This window comes from Aquarana catesbeiana, linkage group LG10, assembly GCF_042186555.1.
Source record: "Aquarana catesbeiana isolate 2022-GZ linkage group LG10, ASM4218655v1, whole genome shotgun sequence".
Classification (NCBI taxonomy): domain Eukaryota; kingdom Metazoa; phylum Chordata; class Amphibia; order Anura; family Ranidae; genus Aquarana; species Aquarana catesbeiana.
The window spans coordinates 218715781-218736038 of NC_133333.1; the positions used below are offsets into that span (position 1 = coordinate 218715781).

General features: G+C 42.8%; 1 protein-coding gene across 1 annotated transcript in view; it reads left to right on the forward strand.

The window, feature by feature from the left end:
• The window catches only part of ADAMTS15 (ADAM metallopeptidase with thrombospondin type 1 motif 15), a 105617-nt gene that overhangs the window by 74454 nt on the left and 10905 nt on the right, over positions 1 to 20258 (forward strand). Inside the window, exons 3-7 of the mRNA XM_073603327.1 lie at positions 826 to 993; positions 4031 to 4314; positions 10939 to 11116; positions 14576 to 14751; positions 15595 to 15770. Coding sequence (XP_073459428.1) covers positions 826 to 993; positions 4031 to 4314; positions 10939 to 11116; positions 14576 to 14751; positions 15595 to 15770 — 982 coding nt within the window. The remainder of the gene's footprint in view (positions 1 to 825; positions 994 to 4030; positions 4315 to 10938; positions 11117 to 14575; positions 14752 to 15594; positions 15771 to 20258) is intronic.

The following is a 20258-nucleotide window of genomic DNA, read 5'->3' on the forward strand; positions in this document are numbered from 1 at the left end:
TTTTGGAATAAGGCTGTAACATAACAAAATGTGAAAAAAGTGAAGCTCTGTGAATACTTTCCGGATGCACTGTAAGTATTTAGAGGGGCTGAGGGGGGGAGATGCACCTAAAAGTTTTTATTTACTCTAATGCTGAATATGCATTAACATGATTATTATGTGATATTATATTATGCATTAATATGAATTAAAAAAAAAAAAAAAAAACCTTTAGCCTTTACAACCACTTTAAAATGATTGTAAATATTTTTTTTTAAATTAAAAATAATAAAGAGGTTTTTTACTTACCTACTTTGTGCAATGATATTGCACAGAATGGACGCTTACCACCTCCTTTTCTAGGCGTCCTCCGCCGTTGCTCACTGCTCCTCCCCTTCTGTGTACCCCAATAGTAAGCCACTTCTACTATCATTAAAGGTGTTATAACTCCGCACATTTACCAGATTTTTTTTTTTTATCTTATAGTAGCTCTCCTGTTGTCCCATTCTAGTGACATATAAATTGCAGTGTCTGTAAACAGATGTATGGTTGAGGTTGTGGCGTGTCCTTTGTATGATTTGTGTTCTGTAAGTGAAGACACCCTGTCCTGTCTGTATGTACATACATTCCTCGTATCTCTCAGAGATTAGGACAAATCCCCCCCCCCCCCTCTTCCGCACACAATGTCTTCCACATGTCTGTACAGTTTCAGGATGTGATCCCAGGGGATTCTGGGAGTAAATCACAATTGCTCAATATTACCACTTTTTCATTTTTTCAATCGTGGAAATAATTTGGTAACAGATCTCGTCAGCCTCCTCCCTTAACGCTTTCCTCTCCCTGTAGGTCACGTCTTCAATATGCCACACGACAACGTCAAGGCCTGCGAGGAGGTATTCGGAAAACTCAAGGAGAATCATATGATGTCACCCACATTGATCCAGATTGACCGAGCCAAGCCCTGGTCGGGGTGCAGTGCCGCCATCATCACTGACTTCTTAGACAACGGGCATGGTGAGTCAAGTGTGCTTCTACCGCAAATTGCAGTTCAAGTGAGGGGTGCAATGGGTCCTGTAGTGTGATAGATGGAGGGATACTCTAGCACTTGAGAAGTGACAGGTGATGGGTACTATGGTACCTGCACAGTGACAAGTGAAGGGTACATTGGGTCCTGTACAGTCCTAGTTGGGGTTCACTAGTGCCTGTTCTTTATTCACTGAGAGATAGAGTTACACTGACACTTGATGCCTGTGCAGTGGGAGATATGGGGTACACTGACGTCTGTAGAATATTAGATGGGGGGTACACTGATGCCTGTACAGTGATAGGTAAGGGTATAATGGCACCTGTACAATATTAGATAGTGGAGGGGGGAGGGGAGGGGGGCACACTGAAATTTGTGTAGTAAAAGATGGGGAATAAACTGTCACCTGCACAGTGATAGGTAAAGAAAACGCTGACATCTGTACAGTAATAGATACCTGTACAGTGATAGGCGAGGGGTACACTGACATCTGTACAGTAATAGATAAATTGTGTATAATAATAATAATAATAATAATAATAATAATAGATGGGGTACACTGACATCTGTACAGTGATAGATGGGGTACACTGACACTTGTACAGTGATAGGCAAGGGGTACACTGACATCTGTACAGTGATAGATGGGGTACACTGACACTTGTACAGTGATAGGCAAGGGGTACACTGACATCTGTACAGTAATAGATAAATTGTGTATAATAATAATAATAGATGGGGTACACTGACACTTGTATGGTGATAGATAGGGGTATACAGACACTTACATGGTGATAGTGGAGGGGTATGGTGACCGCTGTGTGTCCAATGTCCTCAGCCCATACACAAGGTGTACACAGAGAGACTTCTCTGGTCTCTAATGATTGTACCCCTGATCTTTCCATCTCTCGCTGGCTCGGCTCTCACATCTGACTCTCTATTGTTGGCATTTGGCTACATTTGTAAACTCGGCACAGAATCTGCCAGACGGAGCTGTTGGCTGAGAAAATGTTTCTGGAGGATAGAGGTTCCTATGGTCAGACAGACAGGTTTTAACATTATACAACATTTTAGCATTTACTTTTCAATTAATGTGTTTTTCATGCAAGTATTTTTTAAAGTACTCATATTCATAATACAAGTTGATTTACACAGCACTTTAAATGATGGTCCAAAAATACTAATTTAAATTTTTTTTTAAATTTATATATAAAAAAAAATTGTATTGACTTTAGCACAGACAAAGGGGGTATTCTCAAGCCCCCGGAATGAGTTGGTTACTTTTGAGGAATTTTAGTGGAATTATTTGGACGGGACTATTATTTTGGAGTAGACTTTTTTAAATACCACCTTTGGACTCTTGTTTTTGAGTGTAACAAAAGGGATCCTTGATCCAGGTGTAGCACCCTGATGTTTAGGCAGGGTTGCTATTAAATTTAATTGCCAAGTGATAGTTGCCTTGGCCAATTGTTAGGAGGTCAATTGATTTCGCCCTAATTCTGGAATTGCTGCACTTCTCTCTTCTGTCGCTAGATGGTCGGGTATCTGGTGACATTAGATAAGACAGGGGCATTGCAAGGACAGATTAGGAATGAATGGGGTGTCTCAGCCAATAGACAGGGATTTTCTTGGGTCCCTTGGCCTGCTGGGAGAACCTATTTATTTGGGTGGAGTCAGGTGATCGAGGTTCTGTGCCACCTGGACGGCTGTCTGGGTGGACGTGTGTCGTATTGCCCCAGGCTGCTAGGCCAGAAACCCAAGGCCTATCCCGGAAACATCTGGCTGCTAGGCTATCTGAGAGCCTATACAGAAGTAGTACAGGGTTGGGACTGCGAGTTTGTAGTCCAACCAGAAGTAACGGGGAACCAGTCATGGTCGGAGGTAGAGGGGAAGCTGACGCCACAAAGGAACCATCTACCTTGCTACCGGAGACCATTGTGAGTAAGCTGAGGCCAGTACCAGAACAGACTTCTCACCAAACAGGGATGGTGAAGAAGTGGGAAAGCATCAGCAAGTGCCAAGTCAGGGACCCAGAGGGACAGCAGAGGTGATGCTTGTGGAGTGCCAAGCCAGGGACCTAACGTGTCAGCAGGTGTGAAGCTTGAGGAGTATCTGTGAGTGCCAAGCCAGGGACCCAGCAGTGAAGCTGGGGTGACGCTTGAGGAAGATACCGAGTGCTACAGTGAAGGAGCTCAGGGGATCCAGTGGCTAAAAGCCCACCCACAAAGTACTGTATTACAGATACAGCATTGCCTTCATATAACAAAAGGTACTGTATATGCCTCCTCACTTCCAGCACACAGCTCAAAAACAAGGAGCTCAGTCTCTGCTTATGGGTAAATAGGTAAAGTCATACAAATTGTTCCTTTTTGCCCACTTTTTTTTTTAGCCATTGGTGCATCCAGAGCAGCTCTATTGCCCCGTACACACGGTCCGACTTTGTTCGGACATTCCGACAACAAAATCCTAGGATTTTTTCCGACGGATGTTGGCTCAAACTTGTCTTGCATACACACGGTCACACAAAGTTGTCGGAAAATCCGACCGTTCTAAACGCGGTGACGTAAAACACGTATGTCGGGACTATAAACGGGGCAGTGGCCAATAGCTTTCATCTCTTTATTTATTCTGAGCATGCGTGGCACTTTGTCCGTCGGATTTGTGTACACACGATTGGAATTTCCGACAACGGATTTTGTTGTCGGAAAATTTTATAGCAAGCTCTCAAACTTTGTGTGTCGGAAAATCCGATGGAAAATGTGTGATGGAGCCTACACACGGTCGGAATTTCCGACAACAAGGTCCTATCACACATTTTCTGTCGGAAAATCCGACCGTGTGTACGAGGCATTAGGTGTAGGGCTTGTCATTCCAGGAGTACAGTACAACCAATAAGGTTTGAAGTGAGTCGGTACAAAAGGAACCCAAAAGCTCACCTTGAAATGACTGTGATATACAGCATTGCCTTCTTAGGGTATTTACACGTCCTCTTGGCCTCTTTATAATAGTGTTCCATTCTCTGTTTAGGTGAATGTCTCCTCGACGAGCCGGCGAAGCCTATATCTCTTCCTGATGAACTCCCCGGAGCGCGCTACAGCCTGAGCCGACAATGCGAGCTGGCGTTTGGCCTGGGATCCAAGCCTTGCCCTTACATGCAGTATTGTACCAAGCTCTGGTGTACGGGCAGAGCCCGGGGGCAGCTGGTGTGCCAGACCCGCCACTTTCCCTGGGCTGATGGTACCAGCTGTGCTGAGGGAAGGTTCTGCCTGAATGGAGAGTGTGTGGAGAAACACAACACCAACCGATATAAGGTGAGAAATAAAGTCCTATTATACCGGTCATTTCACTACAAAGAAACGCGATGGCATCTATTTATAAATAATTAGATGTGCGAATGCCTCATTATTTGCACATGTGTTGCAAATAGTCCCCATAATGTGTATATTTTGTATATTTCTTATAATCATCAGCTCCAGCTAGTAGCCATAATGAGGTCTCTTCCTGAGGGACTGTGCTGTGTGAGTTTGATGGATTTTCTGGAGGGTTAGTAGCGCACGGAGACAACACACACAAGAACATCAAGGCTACTAGACATGTGTGATTCATTTCATAATGAATTGAAATTCGGATGAAATTTTCGTTATTCGGAGACTCGAATATATCCAAATTACCGAATCACAATAGTAACAAATTTTAACAAACCTGAAATAAATTATAACAAAACGAATTATGCAAATATGAATTTGAAAATTAATTTGAAATTATTATTATACAGGATTTATATAGCGCCAACAGTTTACGCAGCGCTTTACAATTGAGACAGTACAAATACAATACACTTTAAATGGAAACATATTGCAAGAAATACAGTAAGGTATAAAAGTGAAATAAGATGATGATTCCTACTTGGGCTACTTTATAGAATAGAAAATAATAGAATAGAATAGAATAGCATTACACAAAATAGGATAGAATAGAAAATAAAGGAAAACAACAGAAAACAATAGAATAAAACAGAATACAATAGAATATATTAGAATAAAAATATATAGAATAGAATAGAAAAAATTGAATAGAACAGAATAGAATAAATAAAATTAATATATCTGTCTTCCTAAATTCTAATTTCAAATCGATTTGATAATAACAAATATACAAAATGAATTTGAATGTACAAAACTAATTTCTGAAAAAGAATCATTCCAACATAATGAATATGATGAAATTAAATTATTAACTTAACCAACAAATCCGGAACAAAACCAATTTTTCCATTGTGCACTACAAAAGAGGCTTCAGAAAAAACATTGGGATTTACATGATTGTGTCATCTCTAGGCCAGCATCTCAGTCCAAGGAAGTAGATGCTAACTCTAGATGATTCCTGAACAACGATGGCACTGTCCTTCTGGGAAGACAGCAAGATGGAGACTTTGGGTTACACAATTTTGAGCACGCATTATTCAACAACAAAGTATCTCTAAAAAACCCAGGCCTGGCCTAACTATATAAAAATAATTTGTTAAAAATGATCCAAGAACAAAAATCCAGTGAAATCCATCTTGGAAATACAGCACTTTACCAATTTATAGGGAGGTTTTAGCCTTAGATATTACTGACATTTATTCCATTTCTAACCTAATATTAGCTATTATTTTTAGTGAAGGGAAACTGGCAAAGGAGCGTTCCTGGAGTAAGTGCCTAGAAGGGCACAGATACATACAGGAGCTGTTATTATATAGAACAACATATGACATCCATCTACAGTACCAGTAAATGTTCCTGAAAGAGATGAGGAGGTTTGATCTCTGTGGATGATGGGGGGCATTTCTCACCCTGTTACATAACTCTCTTCATATGTCTGAGTAATAGAAACATTTGTATCCAGATACTACCAGGAGGCCTCCTTCTCTTCCTGATGTTTGGGGTGATTGATAGGCCATTCCAATGCGATGTAACGGGAACATTGCAGTTTGTCATATACAGGTCAGGAGAACATAACAGGGCATTATAATACAGCAGAGTAGTACATAACATCATAACAAGGTAATAGATAGCAGAGTGAAATGTGTTGGGTGTTTTGTAATACAGTGAAATGGAACATACAGTACCCTGAGTAGAATAGAGCGGAACCCCTGGGGGTGGGATTTTTAAGGCACTATCAACACACAAAATAGAAAAAGTAGGAATTTTATTAAGTAACTATCTAGAAAAATACATATAATAATAAACAAAATATTTGACATGGAGACATAAAAATTGTGCAAATTGATGACGCAGAGATCCTATACCCTGAGTAGTGTAATACAGCAGAGTAGAACATACCTGGGTATTAAAGAGCAGAATACAGCATGTCCATAATACATCATAGTAGAACAAAATTGGGTATTATATTAGTGCAGAGTAGAACACAATGGGTGTATTATTATAATACAACAATAAAGTAGATAACAGATGTAGCAAGGTCCCAGTCCTCCTTCAGTCTAATGAGAACCCCCAGGGCCAGAGATAGCTGACATCCTTCTGTATATGGTGGCTTGCAAGACATAGTGGGTTTAATACAAGGTATATTCATGGGCGCCAGACACTTCTTTATTGCAAAGAGATTTTATTTCTCTTAACAGAACTTTGGGAGAGAGGGTTTAGGGCCTGTACACCCTTAAGCAGTTGCAATATTAATTGGCAGACTCCGACTTCTACAGGAGGTCAGCCATGCAGGTAAAAGCATCCAGCGAGATGCCACATCTGCATGTGTAGGAATGATGTCTCCTATGGCAACAGTCTTTAACAGTCTCTAACACAAAGTGTAACAGTTCCTTCACTTCCACTACAATCACTTCTTGTAGTTCTTCAACTCACTGCTGAGCTCCCAGTCTCTCTCACTAGACTAGATGATTCACTGCCACTGAATCCCTTGAGCTCCTCCAATCTTCACTGTAGTATCTTCCTCAAGTGTCACTCCCGCTTCTCTGCTGGGTCCCTAGCTTGGCACTCTAGATACTTCTCAAGCTTCACCCCACTGGCCTGCCCGGTCTCTGGCTTGACACACAAAGCTGCTCTCCAAGAGTCACCTCCACTGGCTGGCTTGATACCTGCTGAAGATTCCCGATTCTTCACCGTCCCCGGTTGGTGAGAATTCTGCTCCGGTACTTGTTTCAGTTACTCACAGTGGTCCCTGGTAATAAGGTGGATGGTCCCTTAGTGGCGACAGGTTCCCCTCTACCTCCGACCATGACAGGTTCTCCGGCCGGCAGAATACTCAAATATGATTGGACTGCAAGCCGCAGTCCTAACCCTGAGCTGCTCTCTTGCGTCTGGATAGGCCCTCAGACAGCCTAGCAGCCAGATGTGCCCGGGATAGGCCCAATCTCCGGCCTAGCAGCCCAGGCAATACGACACACGTCCACCCAGACAGCCATCTAGGTGGCACAGAACACTGATCACCTGACTCCACCCAAATATATAGGCCCTCCCAGCAGGCCAAGGGATTTATGAAGACCCCTGCCCATTGGCTGAGACACACCATATACTTATAATCTGTCCTTGCTTTGCCCTTGTCTTATCTAATGTCACCAAGAACCCGGCCACCCAGCGGCAAAAGAGAGAAGTGCAGCAATTGCAGACTTCATCGGTAATTATATTACAGTAAAGTAGAGCATGTTCAGGGTGTTATATTACTACATACTGTAGTAGAACATAATGGGGTATTATATTAAGGCAGAGTAAAACATGTTCAGGGTATTATACTACAGCAGAGCAGAACATGCCTGGGATATTATAAAACAGAATAGTAGTAGAACTTAAACGGTTATTATAATACAACAGAGTAAAACATAACTGAGTGTTATAATTCAGCAGGGTATAACATAATAGGGTATTATAATACAGCAGAGTATAACATAACTGAGTATTGTAATACAGCAAAGTGTAATATATCGAGGTATTATAATTAAAGAGGAACTGCCGTCTGCTCACATAATTTGCCATTCTGAAGCTTCCCTCCATCCACTTTGCATATTCTTTTATATATACTGTGATTCTGTACTTGCCAAATATGCTGCAGAAACCTCCCTCCACTGAGTCTGGCTGCAACCATTTTAACTGTGGGCAGCTGAAGATGCTGCCTATTCACTTCCTGGATTTACACAGACACCCAGAGGCACACCTCCAGCTCTGCAGCTCTCATTGGCCCTCTTAAGACTCATCCCCCCCCTCTCTTCCTGGCAAACTCTCACGAGAGTGAGAATGCGGCAGAGTAGTACATAATAAGGTATTAGAATACTGCAGAGTAGTACATAATAAGGTATTAGAATACTGCAGAGTAGTACATAAGGGGGACATTGTAATATTGCACGAGATAACACAAACTTGCACAGTTGGTTCTTTCCATACAACATGTTCTCATCTCAAAGAAGGTGACACTGATCAGTGATTGATCCACATGTAGATGGAAGATGACTCTAATTATGTACACATTCTCCTGGGTTATTAATGATTGTTTTATTGTATCTGCTGTGTCCATGAATGTCACTAGAGAAAATAAAATCTTCCTTCGATGGATCTATTACAAGCTGTGATCATTTTCACATCTGTTCCTGTTTGTCCAGGCAGTCATTACTATGAGTTATAAGAGAGTATATATCCTACCCATCATCCTCTCCAGCTGCAACATCAAACACATTTACTGCTTTCCACGCATGTACGCTCACATACATCTCTGCTGTGTTTTATAGGCTGAAGACATTAAGGACAGTGATTTGCCCCCCTCGGTCCATGACCCAATGTGTGTGACCTTCATTATACAGTACTGCTCCTCCAACCATCATAGCGACAGGGTTTCCTCCATTTCTACCAATTATTTCACTACCCCATTCATTCAAATGTTCTAATCCAATACAGCACCCCTGGGATGGATTACAATAAACACAGTGAATTAATGTGTAATATAACTCCTAGGGTATTACACTTTACACTATGATAGCAGTTCTTCAATTAAATCTATTTGTAGCATGAGCTCTGCCCTGCTTCCTGCTTTCTACTTTTCTCTACCCGTACTATGTTATTTTTTGGTGCCTTCATACCAACACACAGTCATTATGACATCTTCTTTCTAACAACTTTTGGAGTCTGCAGTGGTAAGAGTTGTACATGGTTATTATTGAGTCACTGCCCCTCCCACAATGGGTAGACTTCTCCACAGATACTGGTGTCTCTGCCCCTCCCACAATGGTGAGATTTCCCTGCAGTGTTTTGTGTCTCTGCCCCTCCCACAATGGTGAGATTTCCCTACAGTAGTTTTTGTCTCTGCCCCTCCTACAATGGTGAGATTTCCCTGCAGTAGTTTGTGTCTCTGCCCCTCCCACAATGGCGAGATTTCCCCACAGTAGTTTGTGTCTCTGCCCCTCCCACAATGGTGGGATTTCCCCGCAGTAGTTTGTGTCTTTGCCCCTCCCACAATGATGAGATTTCCCCGCAGTAGTTTGTGTCTCTGCCCCTCCCACAATGGTGGGATTTCCCCGCAGTAGTTTGTGTCTCTGCCCCTCCCACAATGGTGAGCTTTCCCTGCAGTAGTTTGTGTCTCTGCCCCTCCCACAATGGCGGGATTTCCCCGCAGTAGTTTGTGTCTCTGCCCCTCCCACAATGGTGGGATTTCCCCGCAGTAGTTTGTGTCTCTGCCCCTCCCACAATGGTGAGCTTTCCCTGCAGTAGTTTGTGTCTCTGCCCCTCCCACAATGGTGAGATTTCCCTGCAGTAGTTTGTGTCTCTGCCCCTCCCACAATGGTGGGATTTCCCCACAGTAGTTTGTGTCTCTGCCCCTCCCACAATGGGGTAGATTTCTTTTTTTACCTTTAAGTGCTTCTTCTGGTGGCTGTCCTCCTTTTCTGCTCTGTGTCTTATGTATCTACCTAATGGGGACAAGCTTTTAGATTTATAAAGACAATAGGGACACTTCTATTTTTCAACTGATTGATCCTTAAATAGGAGGTTCACTGTGGAGAAAAAAAATCAAAAGTAAGCAGCTACAAAGCCTGTAGCTGCTGACTTTTAATAAAAGAACACTTACCTGTCCAGGGATCCAGCACCGTCCTCACCCGGGCTACTTCTTTACTAGTCTTCAGGTCCCTGGTGCCGGCATCCCAAGTGTTAAGCTGCTTTTGGCCTCACAGCAGGCTGCCCACTGCGCATGCATAATCCGCACTGCACTTTATGAAGGGTACCGCAGTCTTTTGGATCCTGTGTTGTGTCCCAGAAGACTGCGGGGAAGGAGGGGGAGAGGAGAACTGGGAGCGAGTATCTGTCAAAACTAGATACCCGCACTTTCCTCCTAAAAAAGACATGTCATATATACAGCAGGGGAAGAAGGGAGGACTTAAAGTAAATCTTTCCGTTTTTAATGGAATTCTGCTTTAAATGCCACAAAAATGTAATATTTACCTAAAGTGTGCAGACCGGCATCTGCCGCGTACGCTGTCATTTATTGCGTTATTCTCAAGGACGCTGCCAGATCCATTCCCTATAGGGCCGGGCACAGATTGTCCCGTGTGTATGTGTCTGTACATCTCACTGCCATGAAAGGTAAATAGGATCCCTCAGGTGGGATGAGGATGTGTTCCTCTGTGTTGGCCAAAGATGACATGTTCCACAGCAATGTCCTTGGCACCTCCTGTGATAAATAAATATCTGTGCCCCTTCCTCCTCCGCCTGTGGACCTGCTCACACATGTATGGGGGATTGGGTAATAATGGAAACATTTCATAGCACAGCACAACCTCCAGCCTCTATCACACCAACATATGCTGCGGCATTGTAGCATTGGTGATGGCGGTGGGGGGCATAGAGTGAGAAGGATAGAAATGACAGATCATGGTGTAATAATGACATCATATAGGTTTGGAACTGGTTATCGCTTAATTCTATATTTCATCCTATGTCTAGGTGGATGGGTCTTGGGGGAAGTGGAGCCCATATGGACAATGCTCCCGGACATGTGGTGGAGGGGTTCAGCTGGCAAAGAGAGAATGTAACAACCCAGAACCATCCCACGGAGGGGGCTTCTGTGAGGGTCTACGGGTCAAATACAGATCCTGCTCATTGAATCCCTGTCCTGATACAGGTGAGTGTCCTCTGTACAGTGCTATATACAGTATACTGCCCTTACCTCCATATCTGTTCCAAGAACTACTGTCCTGATACAAGTGATTGCCCACTGTACAGCACTATATACGTACAGTGTAAAAATAATTCTTTGATCCCCTGCAGATTTTGTAAATTTGCCCACTTACAAAGAAATTAAGGGTCTATCATAGGTATATTTTAAATGCTAGAGACAAAATATCAACCAAAAATCCAGAAAAAAAGCGCATGATACAAATATTATAAACTGAGTTGCAGTTCAGTGAGTAAAATAAGTATTTGATCTCCTACCAACCAACAATAATGCTGGCTCCCACAGACTGGCTACAGTATGTGCTCATGTGGTACACAGATTAGTCCTGTCAATGTAATGCCCTGTACACACGATCGGACTTTCCGACAACAAAACCGTGGAATTTTGTTCGAAGGTTGTTGGCTCCAACTTGTCTTGCACACACACGGTCACACAAATGTTGGCCAACAATTACGAAATTGGAGACGTGGTGACGTACAAGACGTACGACGAGCCGAGAAAAAGGAAGATCAATAGCCAGTGCGGCACCTTCTGCTTGATTCCGAGCATGCGTGAAGTTTTGTGTGACGGACTTGTGTACACACGATCGGAAATTCCGACAACAAAGTTTTGTTGCCAGGAAAATTTGAGAACCTGCTAGTAAACATTTGTTGGCGGAAAGTCCAACAACAAATGTTCGATGGAGCATACACACGGTCGGACTTTCAGCCAACAAGCTCACATCCAACATTTCCCCTCGGAAAATCCAACCGTGTGTACGCGGCCTAACAACAACCCGTTATGTGTATAAAAGACACCTATCCACAGAATCTCTTTCTTCCATTCAAACCTCACCATCATGGGCAAGACCAAAGAGGTGTCAAAGGACATCAGGGACAAGATTGTAGACCTGCATAAGGCTGGAATGGGCAACAAGACCATCAGCAAGAAGCTTGGTGAGAAGGAGACAACTGTTGGAGAGATTATTTGCAAATGGAAGAAATACAAAATAACCATCAATCGCCCTCGGTCTGGAGCTCCATGCAATATTTGGCCCCATGGGGTAAGGATGATCATGAGAAAAGTGAGGGATCAGCCCAGAACTACACGGGGGAGCTTGTGAATGATCTCAAGGCATTTGGGACCACAAGTCACCAAACAAACCATTGGTAACACAATACGCCGCTATAGGTTCAATCCTGCAGCACTGGCAAAGCCTCCCTCCTCTAGAAGGCACATGTACAGGCCCGTCTGAAGTTTGCCAGTGGACATCTAAATTATTCAGAGAAGGATTGGGAGAAAGTGCTGGGGTCAGATGAGACCAAAATTGAGATCTTTAGCATTAACTCGATTCGCTGTGTTTGAAGGAAGAAAAATGCTGACTATGAACCTAAGAACACCATCCCTACAGTCAAGCACGGAGGTGGAAACATTATGCTTTGGGGCTGTTTCTCTGCTAAAGGTACAGGCCAACTTTGTCGCATTGAGGGGCCAATGGACGGGGCCATGTATAGTAAAATCTTGGATGGGAACCTTCTTTCCTCAGCCAGAACACTGAAGATGTGTCGTGGATGGGTCTTCCAGCATGACAATGACCCAAAACATACCGCCAAGGCAACAAAGGAGTGGCTCAAGAAGAAGCACATTAAGGTTATGGAGTGGCCTAGCCAGTCTCCAGACCTTAATCCTATAGAAAATTTATGGAGGGAGCTGAAACTTCGAGTTGCCAAGCGACAGCCAAGAAACCTTAAGGCTGGGGTCACACTTATGCGAAATGGATGTGGGTTTGTCCGCATCCAATTCGTATGACAGGAGACTGTGACCGGCTCTCAATGGGGGCGGTTCACATATCTCGGGGGCGGCTGCAGAGCGGATTGTACAGGGGTCCTGTGCACCTTTGACTCCATTTCAGGTGCAAATTCAGGCAAAAATTCAGGCCTGATTTGTTCCTAAAATGGAGAACAGGAATGCACCAGACCCCTGCTGTGAGCCACATCTGATTTAAGTGTGAACCCAGCCTAAGGATATAGAGAAGATCTGTAAAGATAAGTGGACCAAAATCCCTCCTGAGATGTGTGCTAAGCTGGTAACCAACTACAAGAAATGTCTTACCTCTGTGCTTGCAAACAAGGGTTTCTACACCAAGTACTAAGTCATGTTTTGCTTGGGGATCAAATATTTATTTTACTCACTGAACTGCAACTTAATTTATAACATTTGTATCATGTGATTTTTCTGGATTTTTGGTTGATATTCTTTCGCTATCATTTAAAAACACCTATTATAAAAATTATAGACCATTTCTTTGTAAGTGGGCAAACTTCAAAAATCTGCAAGGGATCAAATAATTATTTTCCCCACTGTATACTGGCCTTACCTCCATACCTGTTCCCTAAACCATGACCGGATACAAATGAGCATCCTCTATACAGCACTGTGTGCGCCCTCTTACTTCCATGTCTGGTCTCTAAACCTGCCCTCCTACAGGTGAGACCATATAGCTATCCCGGCCCTAATATGTGTACACTGTACTTGATTTAGATGACCCAGATAAGTGGAGATCCCCCTGACCTTCCATGTGTTTTCACCCATTGACAGTACATTGGCCACTGAGCTTCTTGGTACATTCAAATTCCTTATGGCCTTCCATATTACTTCTCTGATTTGTGTACACTGAGCCCCTGAGCAATACTTCACTAAGCTCCCACTCTGATACTGGTGACGCATGTGTGCACATTACATACTGACCCTATCCATCTATTACTGACAAATTATATACTGGCCTCTCCCTTCTATTACTGACACATTACATACTGACCCCTCCCATATATCACAGACACATTACACAACGACCCATTTCATCTATTACTAACACATTACATACTGGCCCCTCCCATCTATTACTGACCCCATCCATCTATTATGGACAAATTACATACTGACCCATCCCATCTATTACTGACACATTACATACTGACCCATCCCATCTATTACTGACACATTACATACTGACCTCTCCCATCTATTACTGACACATTATATACTGACCTCTCCCATCTATTACTGACACATTATATACTGACCTCTCCCATCTATTACTGACACATTATATACTGACCTCTCCTATCTATTACTGACACATTATATACTGACCTCTCCCATTTGTTATTGACATATTTCATAATGACCCCATCCATCTATTACTGACAAATTACATACTGACCCCTCCCATTTATTACTGACACATAACATACTGACCCCTCTCATGCATTAATGACGCATTATATACTGACCCCCCATCTATTACTGACACATTATATCACCCCTCCTATCTATTACTGACACATTATATACTGACCTCTCCCAGCTATTACTGGCACGTCATTCTGTCATCATCTTTAGTGAATTTTCTCCCCCTCATTCCAGGTAAAGGCTTCCGGGAGGAGCAATGTGAAGCTTTCAATGGTTACAACCACAGTACCAATCGACTGACATCCACGGTAGGCTGGGTCCCCAAATATTCCGGAGTGTCCCCAAGAGACAAGTGCAAGCTCATCTGCAGAGCCAATGGCACCGGCTACTTCTATGTCCTGGCACCCAAGGTTGGTACCCTGAAGGACAGAGACTGCACAGACAGACAGATGTGGTGGAGTGGAGGTATCTGTGTAAAAAGTTATTTATCTGCTGACATATAAAGTCGACATATGCAGACACATCCTTATGCTGCTAGCATTAGTAAATAGACAGGAAAGTATATTATATTTAATTGTTTTAAACTTTTTTTTTACATTTCTTCAGTTACTTCCTGGTTTCAAGGCCTAGGCCAAAATATCATACATCCTATCAGTCTTCAGGAGTAGAGGAGGGGGTTTCTCAGCTAAGCACTCCCGCCTGCGTGCATGCCTTAACTAAGGGCAGATAGATTCCAGGAAGTAAATGCTACACGAATCATCTGCCCTTACTTAATTCTAGTGAAACGCAGCTTTTGTCACCACCCTTAGTAGAATGTTCCCACTCCACCTATTATATTCTCTATAATATATAATACATAAAATCCTGCAAGGATAGTGGGAGCCCCTCATAATGGGCACAGAAGGTGTGCAGACCTTTCAGCTCACCACAGGGATGGTGGGAACCCCTCACAGTAGGTATGGCATATGTACAGACCCGGGAACTTACTGCAGGGATGGTGGGAAACCCTCATAATAGGTGCAGCAGGTGTAAAGACCTGGGAACTCAGTGCAGGGATGGTGGGAACTCAGCACAGCGATATCACCAGTCCTTCATAGATAGAAGAGACAGATGTTTGGTGAAATGGCCCAAAAGGTATTTAGTAAATGTCTAAAAAATGGATATTCTTGCAATTCATTTATTGGTGGCACTATGCTGGCTGCTGTGCGTTTCCCGTCACTTTTCATTGTAACACTGATGTTCTGTCCATACAGGTAGTAGATGGGACGGCATGTGCACCGGACTCCACATCAGTCTGTGTACAGGGAAAGTGTATTAAAGCTGGCTGTGATGGGCAGCTAGGCTCCAAGAAGAAATTCGACAAATGCAGAGTGTGCGGAGGGGACAATAAAAGCTGCAAGAAGGTGTCCGGTCTCTTCACTAAACCCATGTGAGTACCAATGTGAGCCAGAGAAGCTGCCTAAACAATAAGGACACAATTCTGACACATTTACCCCCCCCCCCCACCCCCACCAACAGATCCAGCAAACGCTGAATATACACAGTGCACATCTGCTCCACCATGTACAGTCACACCTCTGTGCTGCCCAATGTGCATCCAACGCGGGCACCAAAAGAATTTAACTCTACGGGCACCAAAAGAAGCGGGGTGAAAGTCAGGCACTGACACCTGTATATACTGAGAGGAAATGTCTCATTTTTTGTAGAGCTGGAAGTTGCTGGGGATTGTTCAGAGCAGTGGTCTCCAAAGCGAGGCCTGTGGGCCAGATGCGACCCTTTGCTTGTGTTTTATCTGGACCTTGGGGCACTATTTCTCTCACTAATATGAGGTACTATTCCATTTACTGACACCAATAAAGAGGCATCATTCCTTCTGCCGACGCTAACAGCTGGGCATAATTTCTCCCACTGACATCCAATGATGGGGCACGATTCCTCCCATTGATGCCAACTATGAGGCACAATTTGAAAGAAAATTAGAGAGAATACACCACTCCCCCAACAGGTGATGAGATTTTTAAGGATGTGTATGGAACTGTCACCAAGGTACGCACAACAACAAAACAATGTTCATAAAAATTATTCAACTTATTACAAAAATTAATTGATTAAAAGTCCACAGTAATGACATTTGGTCATAAAAAGACCAGTGATCAGTACGGCAAAGACATTTAGTCATAACTTGCTTAATCATAGTTGATACTTAATACACAGGATACAAATATGCTATAACTAATGTTATTTCTTTATAATCTACACAATGTTATAGATGTATGCCGAGCTGCCTTGAAGAAGCAGATAACAAGTCTGTGAAATATGTCGGCTTACTGCATATACAAGCATCTATTTGTATCCTGTGTATTAAGTATCAACTATGATTGAGCAAGTTATGACTAAATGTCTTTGCTTTACTGATCACTGGTCTTTTTATGACCAAATGCCATTACTGTGAACTTTTACTCAAACTTTTGTAATAAATTGAATAATTTTCATGAACATTGTTTTGTTGTTGTGCTTACCTTGGTGACAGTTCCATACACATCCTCAAAAAATCCCTTCACCTGTTGAGGGAGTGGTGTATTGTCTCTAATTTTCTTTCATATTCATCAGGGATGTGGATGTGTCGGACTGTCTCTAGAAACTGTCCAGCATACTGTATATAAATATATATATGAGGCACAATTCCTCCCTCTGACACCCCATGATGGGGAACTACTTCTCCCACTGACTGCAGTGATGGGGCATTATTTTTCCCATTGATATCAACGATGGGGCAATATTCCTTCCACTGACACCAACTATAGGGCACAATTAATATATATTTTTTACACCCACTGACCACCTAGCAGGAGACATTGATTACCGTACTCCCACCAGCGCTGGGGCATTTTCTACTCCAACTGGACACAGTCCAGCCCCCCTAGAGTCTGACAACAGTAAACTGGCCCATTTTTTTTTTTTGAAAATTTGGAGACCCTTGGTGTAGAAGGCTGTCTGATGAAATTATAAAGAACTAGTAGAACTGAGGCACGGGATTCAAATTATCAATAGACCAGATTTTGACAAGGCGCAATGGGGTAGATTTACTAAAACTGGAGAGTGCAAAATCTGGTGCAGCTGTACACGGAAGCCAATCAGCGTGTTCAATTAAGCTTTGACAACAAAACCTGGAAGCTGATTGGTTTCTATGCAGAGCTGCACCAGATTTTGCACTCTCCAGTTTTAGTAAATCAACCCTACTGGTTCTGGTAAAGATGTTCTTAAAAAGATTGGGGTTTCCTTCAATTAAGTAGCCCAGTTTTAAAGATTTACGTGAATAAAACAAACAGTCTGAGAGTCCAAAAACCTTTGAAAATCATTATTAGTTAATAAATGACAACATAGAACAGCCAACACATTTCGGGTGCTCAAAGACCTCCCTCTTCTTCAGAGATTTGAACGTAATGGATAAATTAGAGAATTCAAAGATGGCATAATCACCAGGGGTTCATTATTTGCTGTGTAGAGATCCACTTCATTTGCTTATATTCAGCAAATACTTATTCCTGTTGATTATCCCATTCTCAAATCCTCATAATTACATTATTATGTCTTAACTATGAAGAAGGGGAAGGTCTTTGAGCCTCAGAAACATGTAGAGTGTTCTATGTTGTCATTTGTGAACCAGTATTAAAGCATTTGAACTCTCAGACTGCTGCTTTAGCACTCTTATTAGACTTTATGCATATGATGAAATTATAAGGAAACTGATAGAGCAGAAATATTGACGAGTATGATTGGAAGGTGCTGGATTCAACAAAAAAGGCTTCTGAAAAGGCGATATGAGTAAGGTCCAAGGGTTAGCAAGAGCTCTACATCAATGGTTTGGGAGTCCAGAATTGTTTATTTCATTGTGAAAATCCAAGGTAAAGAATTAAGGCATTTTGGATTTTTTCTTAGGCAGGACATACATGGAGTAAATTTCTTTCCTGCAACCACAATGTTGACAGGGGAATCCCTCCTGCTGATCCATTGTAGCCATCCATGCCGGGAGAAGAGGAGAAGACAGTGATTATTGCTAGTGGCTATACTAGCCGCTAGCAATAATCACATGTAAAATCTGGCAGGTTGGTTGTACCCAAGTTGATTGATCAACTTGTAACATTCAGTCTGCCCATGCATGTTTCTAATTTTGATCAGTTCCTGCTGCACCAACCGAGCTTCGAACCAACTATGGGCAGCCTTACAGTACCATTTTTTTCAGGGCTAATGCCGCGTACACACAAGCGGAATGTCCGACAGAAAAAGTCAGACGGAAGCTTTTCATCGTCTATTCCGATCGTGTGTAGGCCTCATCGGACTATTTTTGTAGAAAATTATGACGGACCTAGAAATAGAACATGTTCTGAATATTTCCGACCGAACCAATTCCTATTGGGAAAACCGCTCGTCTGTATGCTGTTCCGACGGATCAAAGATGACGCATGCTCTGAAGCAAGTACGAGACGGAAGCTATTGGCTACTGGCTATTGCACTTCCTTTTTCCAGTCCCGTCGTACGTGTACGTCACCGCGTTCTGGACGTTCGGACTTTGGTCGGACTTTGGTTTGACCGTGTGTAGGCAAGACCGCTTGAATGGAATTCCGTCGGAGTTCCATCGCAGAAACCTTCGGCGTTTATTCCGACGGCAAAACCGGTCGTGTGTACAGGGCATTACAACTCCTAGTTTACAATTAAAACTAGTGGAGTGGTAAAGGAGTTATGTTGCTCCTTCTGTTCAAGCAAGTTGAGGGCTGTTCAGGATGGCTCATGTCAGAAGATCACAAATTGTACAGTCCCTGACAGAGCTGACAATCGGTGTTGAAGTGAATAGTGACGACTCTGACTGTGCCAGACGTTCAGCAGTTTTTGGAAGAAGATCCTTCCATTCTGCAGAGAAATATTGAGTCAAACAAGTGCTGTTCACACCTACATTGTCTTCAAAACATTCTTATCTTGCCAGGATCCTCAGCCAAAAACCACTGAATCTGATCCTCTGATCTGACGTTCTGTAGCCTTTCTCATCAGCTGGACTCTTATCTAAGCTGAAGGCTTGCTGTGAATAATGTTTGATCAGCATTTTTCCACCACATAATGAAATCTTTCCTACCTTTGTGTTACTGTGAGAGTTATGTGCCAAATGTTCCCTCACATAACCAAAAATCTGACTCTACTGTGCCCACATCCTTCCCTCAGCCCAGAAATGTGTATTAGCAGCACACACACAGCACGTTACGTTATACAGAGAAACTCCATTCTTCTTCAGACAGATGCAGAGTACCTACTTTGCAAATCTAATACTGTCAAAGGCTGGAATTTTGCTGAGATTCGTTTTCATGGAACAAGGATAGTAGCTAGAAACTATAACTGGGGGCCAGGGGGAACTACAAAATGATCCATTAAACTATTGTGTAATCATTTTAATTCCAAATCCAAAAACATGGTGGTTTATTCTTCTTGTAGAGCTATTTGTCCAACTGTCCATCCTGAAACTTTGGATCATATCGCAAATACAGCCTAATCATAGAGCCATTTATCCAGCTGTACAACCAGAGCCGCTGGTTTATAGTCCAAATCAGTGGCCTCCAAACTGCATCACGAGTGCCAGATGTGGACCGTTTCTTGTCTTTATTTGGTCCTTGGGACACTATTTCTCCCACTGATACGGGACACCATTCTTCCCACTGAAACCAATGATGGAACACTATTCCTTCAACTGACACCAATTATGGGGCACTATTCCTTCCACTGACACCAATTATGGGGCACTATTCCTTCCACTGACACCAATGATGGGACAGCATTCTTCCCACTGATACCAATGATGGGGCACTATTCCTTCCACTGACACCAGTGATGAGGAACTAATCTTCCACTGACACCAAAGATGAGACACTAT